Source organism: Sorex araneus, chromosome 2 (assembly GCF_027595985.1).
Source record: "Sorex araneus isolate mSorAra2 chromosome 2, mSorAra2.pri, whole genome shotgun sequence".
Lineage (NCBI taxonomy): Eukaryota > Metazoa > Chordata > Mammalia > Eulipotyphla > Soricidae > Sorex > Sorex araneus.
In genome coordinates this window covers 8,741,575-8,753,484 of record NC_073303.1, presented here as the reverse complement: position 1 = coordinate 8,753,484, position 11,910 = coordinate 8,741,575, and the positions used below count along the sequence as shown (strand labels likewise).

At 41.5% G+C, this 11,910-nt stretch overlaps 2 protein-coding genes across 2 annotated transcripts in view; both read left to right on the top strand.

The window, feature by feature from the left end:
• LOC101551538 (E3 ubiquitin-protein ligase TRIM38-like) overlaps positions 1-11,910 on the top strand; it is a 46,819-nt gene that overhangs the window by 23,548 nt on the left and 11,361 nt on the right. The gene's annotated exons all lie outside the window — the stretch shown is intronic.
• Positions 6,471-7,488, top strand: LOC101555617 (histone H3.1-like). Its single transcript, XM_004622256.2, has 3 exons — positions 6,471-6,475; positions 6,601-6,779; positions 7,043-7,488. The coding sequence occupies exons 1-3, from the start codon at positions 6,471-6,473 to the stop codon at positions 7,486-7,488; spliced, it is 630 nt and encodes a 209-aa protein (XP_004622313.2).

Sequence of the window (11,910 nt, the reverse complement as noted above, 5' to 3'; positions counted from 1 at the left end):
TGTGAACTAGAGGGATATATATGTATTTGTCTGATAGTTTGTGGGTGTGTGTCTGTCTGTCTTCATGTGTCAGCCTTACAAACTTCAAAGTTTTCTGGATTTTGTCTTCTTAGTCTCCCCTCTGTCTTTTTTCTCTCTCACCAGACCCCAAGCCATATCTCATCAGATCCAATGTCTGAGGTGAGTAAGGCCCAGGAGGGGAACCCTGGATAGCTTGGAACACATATCAAAGGGGACTAAAAGGTACAGAAGGTATTCTCTATGCCTCTAAAGAAATAACTCAGAATTTATTTCAAGGGAAATGTCTTGGCAGTAACTTGAGTTCAAAAGGCAACATTAGTTGTTGGGATAGCTCATCAGTTTCAAGGTAGGGCTTTGTATTTTTTAGCTAGATACATAGAATTAATTCTAGATTGTATTGTAAGCATAGACCTTAGTTGGCCAAGTAAGTATTTTCAGACCCTTTGTAATGATTTTCATATGACCGAATTAATTTTTACTCTGACAAAAAATATGAATGCTTCATGTTCTACAGAAAATCACCAAAATTGTGGTTCCTGGTGTATGTGATATAAAGTGTTCTTGAGTGGTTTTCACTGCAGTTCTGAGTTACATTTTTTCAGGCATATAAAATAGTGATAATGAGCATATTTCTATGCCCTTTGATGGTCTATATGTTTTCTTGAGAGTAATCTGCATTTTGGAACCAGAGAGTAAGTGCAATGTTAATTTGTTCATTTTTCCTAGGGATATATAGAAGCACCATTGCATTTTTATGTGTTTGTCTTCTATTATTTCTTAGATCAATGTAATAATAGACCTTTTGAAGGTTGAAACTCCTTTGTTATGTTTGCTTCTTGCTTCTATCTTTTCGAAATATTTGAGTTTGGAGCAACAGCTGGTGATGCTCAGGGCTTACTCCTGGTTCTGCATTCAGATTTCTCCTGGCAGTTCTCAGGGGACCTTATGGAATGCTTGAGATAAAATTCAGGTCAGCCCTCTACCTGCTGTCATTCCTCCAACCCCTAAAGTATTCTTTTAAAATCTCTATCAAAACTGGTTTCAAGGTTGTAAGTTCCCTAAGATCTTGCCTGTCCTTGAAGATCTGTATAGTACCTTCTAATCTGAATGATAATGCAGCTGGATAGAGTACTCCTGGGGAAGTATTCATTTTATTGAGCTTTTGTATTGTATAGCTCTATTCTCTTCCATCTCTTAGTCACATTTGAAAACTCTGTTGTACATCATATGGGTTTTCCTATCTATGAAAGTTCCTGTTTTGATTTTGCTGATTTCAATATTCTGTCTCTATCTTTGGATTAAATCCTTTTGACTATAAATGCCTTGTAGTTTTCCTAGTTGAGTCCATTTTCTCTGGAATCTTCACACCTTGGGATTTCAGTGTCTATATTCCTCAACCTTGGGAAATTCCTATAAATGATTTAACTATTTATTTTATGAAAATTGCTTTCCTATTCTTCAGGGACACTGGTGATTTTTCTATTGTTCCTCCTGAACTCATCCTATAGTTCCCTGGTATGGTTCATTCCTTTTCTACTATTTTCAATCTAGCAGTTTTCTCCTTGTCATCTCGGAGCTTTATCTTTTACTAGCTTCAGTTATTCTGCTGTTCAAACCTTCTATTTAGTATCACTGTATCACTGTATCACTGTCATCCCATTGATCAATGATTTGCTCAAGTGGGCACCAGTAACGTCTCCATTCGTCCTAGCCCTGAGATTTTTTTATTTTATTTGTGAATCACCATGAGACAAAGTTACAGACTTACAGGTTTTCATGCTTACGTTTCAGTCATATAATGATCGAGTGCCCATCCCTCCACAGTGCCCATTTTCAACCACCAATTGTCCCAGCATCCCTCCCACCACCCCCACCCTGTCCCCTTCACCCCACCCTGCCTCTGTGTCAGGGCATTCCCATTTGCTCGCTCGCTCTTTCTGGGTATTGTGGTTTGCTACAGAGGTATTAAGTAGGCATCATGTTCAGTCTACAGTCTGTTCTCAGCCTGTACCTCTCATTCCTAGTGGGCCCGCCTAGCACCCTTTGCTTGGTGATCCCTCCTCTATCAGAGCTGCTTCTTCGCCTAGGAGGTGAGGTCGGCTTCCAAGCTGTGTAGTACTCCTCTTGGTACTTATTTCTACTATTCTTGGGTGTTAATCTCCCATTCTGTTACTTTATATTCCACAAATGAGTGCAATATTTGTATGTCTGTCCCTCTCTTTCTGACTCATTTCACTTAAACATGATACTTTCCATGTGGATCCACATATATGCAAATTTCATGACTTCATCTTTTCTAACAGCTGCATAGTATTCCATTGTGTAGATGTACTAAAGTTTCTTTAACCAGTCATCTGTTCTCAGGCACTCGGGTTTTTTTCAGATGCTGGCGATTATAAACAGTGCTGCAATGAACATATAGGTGCAGATGTCACTTTTACTGTACTTTTTTGCATTTTGGGATATATTCCCAGAAGTGGTATTGCTAGGTCAAATAGGAGCTCAATTTCTATTTTTTTGAGAAGCGTCCATACTGTTTTCCAAAAGGGCTGAACCAGTCGGCATTCCCACCAGCAGTGAAGGAGCGTCCCTTTCTCCCCACATCCGCTCCAACACTGGTCTCTTTTGTTCTTTTGAATGTGGGCCAGTCTCTGTGGTGTGAGATGGTATCTCATTGTTGTTTTGATCTGCATCTCCCTGATGATTAGTGATGAGGAGCATTTTTTCATGTGTCTTTTAGCCATTCAGATTTCTTCCTTGAGAAAGTTTCTGTTCATTTTATCGCCACGTTTTCTGATGGGGTTTGATGTTTTCTTATTGTGGAGTTTAACCAGTGTCTTGTAAATCCTTGATATCAACCCCTTATCCAATAGGTATTGGATGAATATCCTTTCACATTCTGTAGACTGTCTTTGTATTCTGGTCGCTGCATCTTTTGAGGTACAGAAGCTTCTCAGTTTAAGATAATCCCATTTGTTTATCTCTGTTTCCACTTGCCTGATCAGTAATGAGTCCTATTTGAAGATACCTGTAGATTCAATGTCATGGAGGGTTTTGCCAACCTTGTCTTCAATGTACCTTTCGGATTCTGCTCTAATATTGAGGTCTTTAATCCATTTTGATCTGACTTCTGTGCATGGTGTTAGGTATAAGTCTGAGCCCATTGTTTTGCATGTAGCTGTCCAGTATTGCCAGCACCGTTTGTTAAAGAGGATTTCCTTGTTCCACTTTACATTTCTTTCTCCCTTATCAAAGATTAGATGGTCATATATTTGAGGATGTGTGTAAGGATATTCTACCCTGTTCCATTGGTCACTGCTCTGCCTTTGTTCCAGTACCATGCAGTTTTAATTATTACTGCTTTGTAGTAGAGCTTGAAGTTGGGGAAGATGATGCCTCCCATCTTCTTTTTCCCCAAAACTGCTTAACTATTCATGGGAATTTGTTTTTCCATATGAATTTTAGGAGTGTTTGGTCCACTTCCTTGAAGAATATCATGGTATCCTTATAGGGATCGCATTGAATCTGTATAATGCTTTGGGAAGTATTGCCATTTTCACAATGTTACTTCTCCCAATCCATGAACAGGGAATGTGCTTCCATTTTCTCGTGTCTTCTTTTATTTCGTGAAGTAACGTTTTGTAATTTTCTCTGTGCAGGCCCTTCACCTCCTTAGTTAAGTTGATTTTCTGAAGCATGATTGTGAACGGGGTTGCTTTTTTCCATATCAGTTTTTTTTTTAAGATTTATTGAATCACCATGAGGAAAATTACAATGCTTTCAGGCTTAAGTCTCAGTTATACAGTGCTGAAACAACCATCCATTCACCGGTGTCCATATTCCACCATCCCCCCCCAAAAAATTCTCACTATACCTCCCATCCCGCCCCCCCACCCCCAGAACTGATAAATTTCACTTTACTTTCTTTTTACCTTGGTTACATTCAATATTTCAACAAAAACCTCACCATTATTGTTAGGAGTTCCTCACTAGAGTCAGACCTGTTGTGAAAAGATATGAGCTTTTGGATTTCTGCATTTTAGCAAATAAGTCCAGGGAAATTTCTTCCAGATATTGGATCATTGCAAGCTTGTAACTCTCATCTGTGGTCCTCATAATATGGCAGTCGCCATGCCCCTTCCCTCCCGGGAGAGAGAGAGAGAGAGAGAGAGAGAGAGAGAGAGAGAGAGAGAGAGAGAGAGAGAGAGAGAGAGAGAGAGAAGCCTTTCCCCTCCTGGGCAGGCATGGATGGGGCCCCGGATTAGTTCTTGGTCTGGAGACATTCTGCAAGGAGCTGCTGGTACCAAAAGTAGTTTAGCTGGCCTCTCGAGTAATGCTCCTGCAGCTATGGACATCACATCTTGGCGGTCTCATATCACTTTCTTCTCTCTCATTATTTGCATATAGGAAAGCCATGGATTTTTGGTTATACTGATTTTATAGCCTGCGACTTTACTATATGAGTCTATTGTTTCGAGGAGTTTCTTGGTAGAGGCTTTGGGGTTCTCTCTATATAATATCATATCATCTGTGAATAATGAGAGCTTGATTTCTTCCTTTCCTATCTGGATGCCCTTAATGTCTTTTTCTTGCCTAAAAGCTATTGCAAGTACTTCCAGTACTATATTGAACAGAAGTGGTGAGAGTGGGCATCGTTGCCTTGTCCCTGATCTTAGAGGGAAGGCCCTTAGTTTTTCCCCATTGAGGATAATGCTTGCTATAGGCTTGTGTTAGATGGCTTTGACTATATTGAGAAAGTTCCCTTCTATGCCCATTTTGGTGAGAGTTTTCATCATGAATGGGTGCTGGATCTTGACAAATGCTTTCTCTGCATTTATTGATATGATCATATGGTTTTTATCTTTTCTCTTGTTGATATGGTGGACTATGTTGTTTGACTTCCAAATGTTGAACCATCCTTGCATCCCCGGGATGAGTCCCACTTAGTCGTGGTGTATAATCTTTTTGATGAGTTTTTTTGTTCCATTCACTAATATTTTGTTGAGGATCTTCGCATCTGTGTTCATCAGGGATACTGTCCTGTAGTTTTCTTTTTTTTGTGGTGTCTCTGTTTGTTTTTGGTATTAGGGTGATATGTGCCTCATAGAAACTGTCTGGGAGTATTTCTGTTTCCTCGATTTCCTGGAAGAGCTTGAGAAGTATTGGCGATAGGTCCTCTTTAAATGTTTGGAAGTGTTCACTAGTGAATCCATCTGGACCTGGACTTCTGATTCTGGGGAGACTACAACACAGAAATTATGTTAAGCATCTTACTAGTTTTGAAAATTTCCACGAAGATCAACTGTGTTAACTAGACTGATTATTCTTTCTCTCAGCATGTAAGAGCCCACCAAATACTCAATGTTATTCTAATTGTCTGAAAGCCTATGATTTCTGTTGGATGTTGTGAAGAGTTATCCAATTGAATACACTAAACCCAAGTTTTTCCCACAGAAACGTATCCGGAAAGCAGTGACAAAACTGCAACTCAGAGAATTCATATATAGGCATCTGAAGCAAGACACAACTCAGGAAACAAGTAGTTGGGAGGTGAGAATTTGAAGCTTCTTGTGGTCAAACTATCTGCCATCACCTTGTCTAGTAGTAGTTATTGCTTGGTGAAAGCACTATGAGGATTTATTACTCAATAAATGGTCCATATTGTTAAAAGTAATGTAGAAAGCACCGCTTTCTTTTACTCCTTTATTTATATGCATCTATTATATATTTACTACAAATGTTTCAACCATGTGATAGTACTTATGTAGGATTCCTAACATCTAGGTTGGAGAAGTAGAAGTATTACATCTGACCTGGAAAGATTCTTGTCTGGATTCAAGTCCTCAAACTTTGGAATTACCTACCTGTTTTGAAATCTCAGTGGCATCATTTAGGTGCATTTTCCACAGTGCAGTACCTGACACTCAAGTTTTTCAGCTAAAGAGACCAACTATTTCTGGATATTTAGAGATTTGTGCCGGCCGCATCCTCTGCGGACCCCAAACTCTGTAGTGTAGCAGGGTTCCTGTGCCTTCCTAGAGGGCTTCTCTGATTTCATATGCAGACGTGCAAAGCCTGCTCCCTGCTCTGATCTCGCTTCATTTCCTTTTGGAGTTTCTGCTTCTTCCTCAGCCATTGTCACCTGTGGGCTCTGGGTATTGTGAAGTTTCTCTTCTACTGTCTACCTACTGTTCACCTCTGTAGGTGCTGGGGAAAGCATAGGGTTGGATCCTAGAGAACTGTTATTTCCTTATGATGATACTTCCTCATCAAGATAGCAACGGTGCCGATTGAACCCCTGGTGCTCTCCCGAACCTGGCTCACCATCTCACTCTGGATGATGCGCGACTCAGCACGCTGAGCATGGAATTCCGCGTATGATCCCTGCTGGACCTCTGTGCTTGATTCCTGCTGGACATCACAGGCTGCTTTTGCGGGATTAAAACAGAATGGCGTAGGCTGGGCAAGGAAAGACTCGTAGGCGGCTGAAGCATCACCGCCTCCCCCGGCTGGGCCGAGTCACAACCCATCGAGCATGGAACAGTGGCAGTAGCCCACGAAAAGACTTTTCCACTGCAGGACGCTGTCCGCCAACCACCAAGTGACTTGGGACTTGGCACAGGTGTTCAACCTGGCACTGACCCTATGCGAAGGGATCTTCCTCTGCCAGCTATTCAACAACCTCCAGGTGCACTCCATCCACCTCAAGGAAATCAACCTGAGGTCACAGATGCCCGAGGCGCTGCCCAGAGATGCAGGCAGGTACATGTTGTCAGTGTACGAATTGTTATAGCAGGCTGTTCACCAGGAGCTTACATTCAGTAGACTGGGAACACCTGCAGGGACGATTAATGATAGCCCCAAAAGCCTCCATCTTCCCCCTGGAAAGCCCAGCGCGCAACCAAGCATGTCCAGCCCGTAGGACAGAGTCTGGCAAGCCACCCGTGATGTACCAAATATGCCAGCAACAGTAGCTAAAGTGGGTCTCGTTTCCCTAACCCTGAAGGAGTCTCAGGCTGAGTTGGGAAGAAAGAGAGGGCTCATACCAAGCAGATGGCGCGTAAGTCGACGGGCGGGAAGGCGCCCCGCAAGCAGCTGGCCACCAAGGCGGCCCGCAAGAGCGCGCCGGCCACGGGCGGCGTGAAGAAGCCGCACCGCTACCGGCCCGGCACCGTGGCGCTGCGCGAGATCCGCCGCTACCAGAAGTCCACCGAGCTGCTGATCCGCAAGCTGCCGTTCCAGCGGCTGGTGCGCGAGATCGCGCAGGACTTCAAGACCGACCTGCGCTTCCAGAGCTCGGCCGTCATGGCGCTGCAGGAGGCGTGCGAGGCCTACCTGGTGGGGCTCTTCGAGGACACCAACCTGTGCGCCATCCACGCCAAGCGCGTCACCATCATGCCCAAGGACATCCAGCTGGCGCACATCTTCGGAAAGAGCATAAAATTTATGATGCTGGGGCTGGCGTGATAGCACAGCGGATAGGGCGTTTGCCTTGCACGCGGCCGACCTGGGTTCGATTCCCAGCATCCCATATGGTCCCCTGAGTACCGCCAGGAGTAATTCCTGAGTGCAGAGCCAGGAGTCCCCTGTGCATTGCTGGGTGTGACCCAAAAAACAAACAAAAAAAATTATGATGCTAAAATCTCAGGGTTGGGACAAATGGAGACGCTACTGGCGCCCGCTCAAGTAATCGATGATTAACGGGATGACAGTGACAGTGATAGAGAGAGATTCATTCTGATGAGATCCATGGAGCTCAACTTTATGACGCTGTTAATATGGAGGACTAGAACTACCACAAGAACATACAAAAGACAATTACAGAATTTGGGTCTCTAGTACAGTGATTAACCAGACTCCCTTTGAATGGAAACAAATTTTATGGATATATTGATATAGTGTATTAGACTAAAATATTATCACACAGACCAGTAAGTCATTTTTGCCTCTCTCGTGGTGTCTTAAACCTCAATCCTTATTCTTTATGTGCAAATATCCAATATCATCTCTCAAAAAAAAAAGTCTTTTGCTTCTTTTTCTGGCAACTTGAATGGTGGGAAGATCTTCACAATTCAAAAAATAAAAAACAACCTTTCCTAAATACTTGGATTGAAGCTGCCTTTGATTCCGACTTAAAAATAAATAAGTTACTCTTTTATTAATTTCAGAGACACTGGAACACGTTTTGAAATGAGAACGATAAACTGGAAATTAAAATTCTGGTCTATAAGTTTCAAATATATAAGGAATGGTGGGCCCAGACAGGCTATTAACCGAAAGGTTGGACATGCAGGACTCTAGCATTTTGTGGCCGAGAGCCACTTTCCCAGGCTAAATGACGGGTGAAAGACTGGGGAAATGGAGAAGGAACCAGATCTGAGCCCCAGGTTGGTCAGCAGTCCTCCCCTGCGTTGTCCCATCTCTCCCTTTAGGATGCATAGTCATAGTTTTAGTCGTCATCCCAAAGTCCCAAGGTCTCAGTTCTCCTCGTCTTCAGTGTCTCGTCATTGACCTTCTCACCCTCAATGTCTACTCTTCAGCATCTCCTCCCAGAGTAGTTCTGTTCCGAGTAGCTCTGATCCGCATCTAGTTCTGTTCTCTTCTGTCTCCTCTTCCTTCTCCCCACATCTCCTCTTCTGCATCCAGTTCTCTCTTGCCTCACCCCTTCATCTTTCTCCCCCTCTTACCCTTTAGCATAGTTATATAGGAATCATAAACGGTGTGGATACAAAGGTGGGGTTGGACATTATTATCCCAACAAAGGGAGGTAAAGCCACTCTTTCAGGAGATTAACTCAAGGATAAAATCTCATCTGGAGAGATTACTAGGAGATCCACACAAGGGCAGGATTCCATCCGGGGTGTATTGCTTTCTCCTTTTCTCAGCTAATAATCCATTTAAAGTCATAGTAAATTTACTTATAATATTTCAAGTAATGTCATTGTGTATGAACACAGAGATATATTAAGCTTCAAGCTTGGCTCTTCCTGGGGACATCTCGCTATATATTCCAGACCACAGTCCTCAGGCCAGCTTAGTCTTTCCTAACCACAGCAGGGTTCCTATTCAGTTACTGCTTTTGAATCATGACAGAGTTTGTCTATGATCGTGCTCTAAATTTATAGTTAAGTATTATAATGCTTGGTATGGCCCATTTCAATGCCAGGGTAGCTCACAGCTTTCCCTGGGTCCATCCAATAACTCGCTGGTACCCTGATTTTGGAGTGCTAGGAATTAAGGGCAGTAGAGGCTTAAGCCAGGTAAATATTGATGCCCAGAACTAAATATTATTTTGGAGTCAATTAACTCCCATATTACATAGCATAGCATCAACTGTCTTCCTGTGTCTATAAAAAAAGGACATTGCTAAATAAACCATGCAAATGACATAGAGGAAAGAGAAAGCAAAATAGAATTATTAGTGCCTGATGAAACTGGGTGTGTCTCAGGGCCAACCCAATGTTATTCAACACCGATTCCCACCATACCTAATAAAATCTGTGTCCTACAGGACAGAATCATTTATTTTAGCCATAATCACACATGGGCTGGAACGATAGCACAGCTAGTAAGGCATTTGCCTTGCACACGGCTGACCTGGCTTCGATTCCTCCACCCCTCTTGGAGAGCCCAGCAAGCTACTGAGAATATCTTGCCCACATGGCAGAGTCTGGCAAGCTACCCGTGGCATATTGGATATGCCAAAAACAGTAACAACAAGTTTCACAATGGAGACGTTACTGGTGCCCGCTCAAGCAAATCGATGAACAAAGAGATGACAGTGATAGACAGTGATAATCACACATTAAGGTGGTTAATTGAACCTGGGACTAGTATTTCTAGTATTTATGATCAGAATTTGCCAACTGGGCCTCTCCCTGCGATACTCATGAACTTGCCAGGGTGATCTTTACTCTAGTTGTGATGTCTCAGTTACAAACTTCAATAAGATTCAAGAAGAAACTTCTGAATTTTCTTGAAAGGAAGTTTATCTGAAACACAAGAACACACCTTTATATCAAAATAAAAGCTCATGTTTATTTTTATAACTCACATTTTATTTACCTTGGCCAAGCTCTATTCTGCACTTTAATCATCTCCTTACACCACCTTCTTGGTGAAGTGGAAGGAATTTATCCAGATTACTATGTAAAGTGGTGACGACCTCTTCTACCTTTGAATATCTGCCACCCGGGGATAACTCTGGCCTATGTAATATGGAGAACTCTTTAGACTATGACACACCGAGGATCTGTGTGTGTATGTGTGTGTGAGTGTGCATGTGTGTAAGCATAACATAGAGGTCACTCCTCTTATCCTTTTGAGTGGACAGCTCTGTGACAGTTAAGTGTGTACATACACTTGTGCAGTCGTTGCCACTATCCACCTGCAAAACTCATTCATCCTCCAAACTCAAACTCTCTTCTTACTCCTCAAGCTTCTTTCTCCTTTTTTCTATCTCATTATGTATTCACTGTCTCCTGTATTCACTGTCACTATGAATATGACTTACCTCATATAAGTAGAGTCTATAATATTGTCCCTCTGTGGCTGAATTACTTTGCTTTGCTCACTGCCTAGCTAACTCATCCATGTTTCACAGTACATCAAATGTTCTTTCTTATTACTACTGAATATATTTCAATTGTTTCACTTCCTGAGCACTTTTCATTCTTATAGGAGACAATAAAGAATGAGGAAGAAAGAACCAATTTTCAATATAGGTATTTTCACTTATTCCTGGACAAGGAGGAAGAGATTACTGTGAGTCAACTGAAGAAAGAAGAAGAGCAGAAGATGAGAAGTCCGACGAACAATGTAGACTATCTGGACAACATGATACAGGAAGCCCTGGAATTCGAAAATAAATTGCTGCAGGTGAGCACTTGGAGGAAAATGAGATGTATTATTCCCTTGCTAGTCAGAGCAGAATGGTGAGCAATATGGAAGATTAACTAGACCTATTTCCTCAGTTCAGACTCCTTCTCCCTTTAACTCACCTTGTTCAGCATGATACCCTGGAGTTCTAGCTGAGCTGCACGAATTGTTGGATTTTGCCTTTACTTGTTGTATGTCTACAACGTTTCTTTATCCTCTATGTGTTCTTGGGTATTAGGCATGATTCTAGGTCTTGGCCATTGTGATTGACACCATAAAAAACGCAGAGAAGCAAATATATTTTTAAATTAATAGGTTATGCTCTATTGAATGAGCCCTAGAGCTGAAAAGTCTAGATTTTATAGAACCTCAGTTCATTTTTTTCTTTATTAATTCTTTATTAGTTCTGGATTAATTCTTTAATCCTTTGATAATTTAATAATTAAATAATTATTTAATTCTTAATTCTGAATACTGTTCACTTTGGGTTTTTTTTTAATTGAATCGCGGCTGTTACTGTGGCCACACGACCTCATATCTCTTCATTCTCAGCAATGGAACCTCAGTTCATTTTTGGTGAACTGTAGTGTGAGTCTGTATTTTATTTTAATTTCAAAGCAAGCAAATTCTGTGTGTATTACAAAAGACACTATTGTTTCTTACAACTTTCCCCCATTTATGTTTTCATTGTACCTTCCTCTCAAGTAGGGTTTTTGCTTTTTAAAGGAGTCTTATTAGTGTTTCTAATGAGTTTGGTTTAATAGTCAGGAACTTCTTTCGCTTTCCTTTCTTAAAAATTTTGTTTCATTCCTTCAAGTCTGACTGATGACTTAGTTGGATTGAGTATTCTTACAAGTTGTTCATTTCATCCAAGTTGTTTGCTGTGTCAAATCATTCTTTACTAGTCTAGATAATTTCATTTCCAGTGTGGTTTCTTTATATATGTTTTATTTTTATTATGGTGCTCTCAAGATTCTTTATCTATTTGGCTTTTGTCATTTTACAGTATGT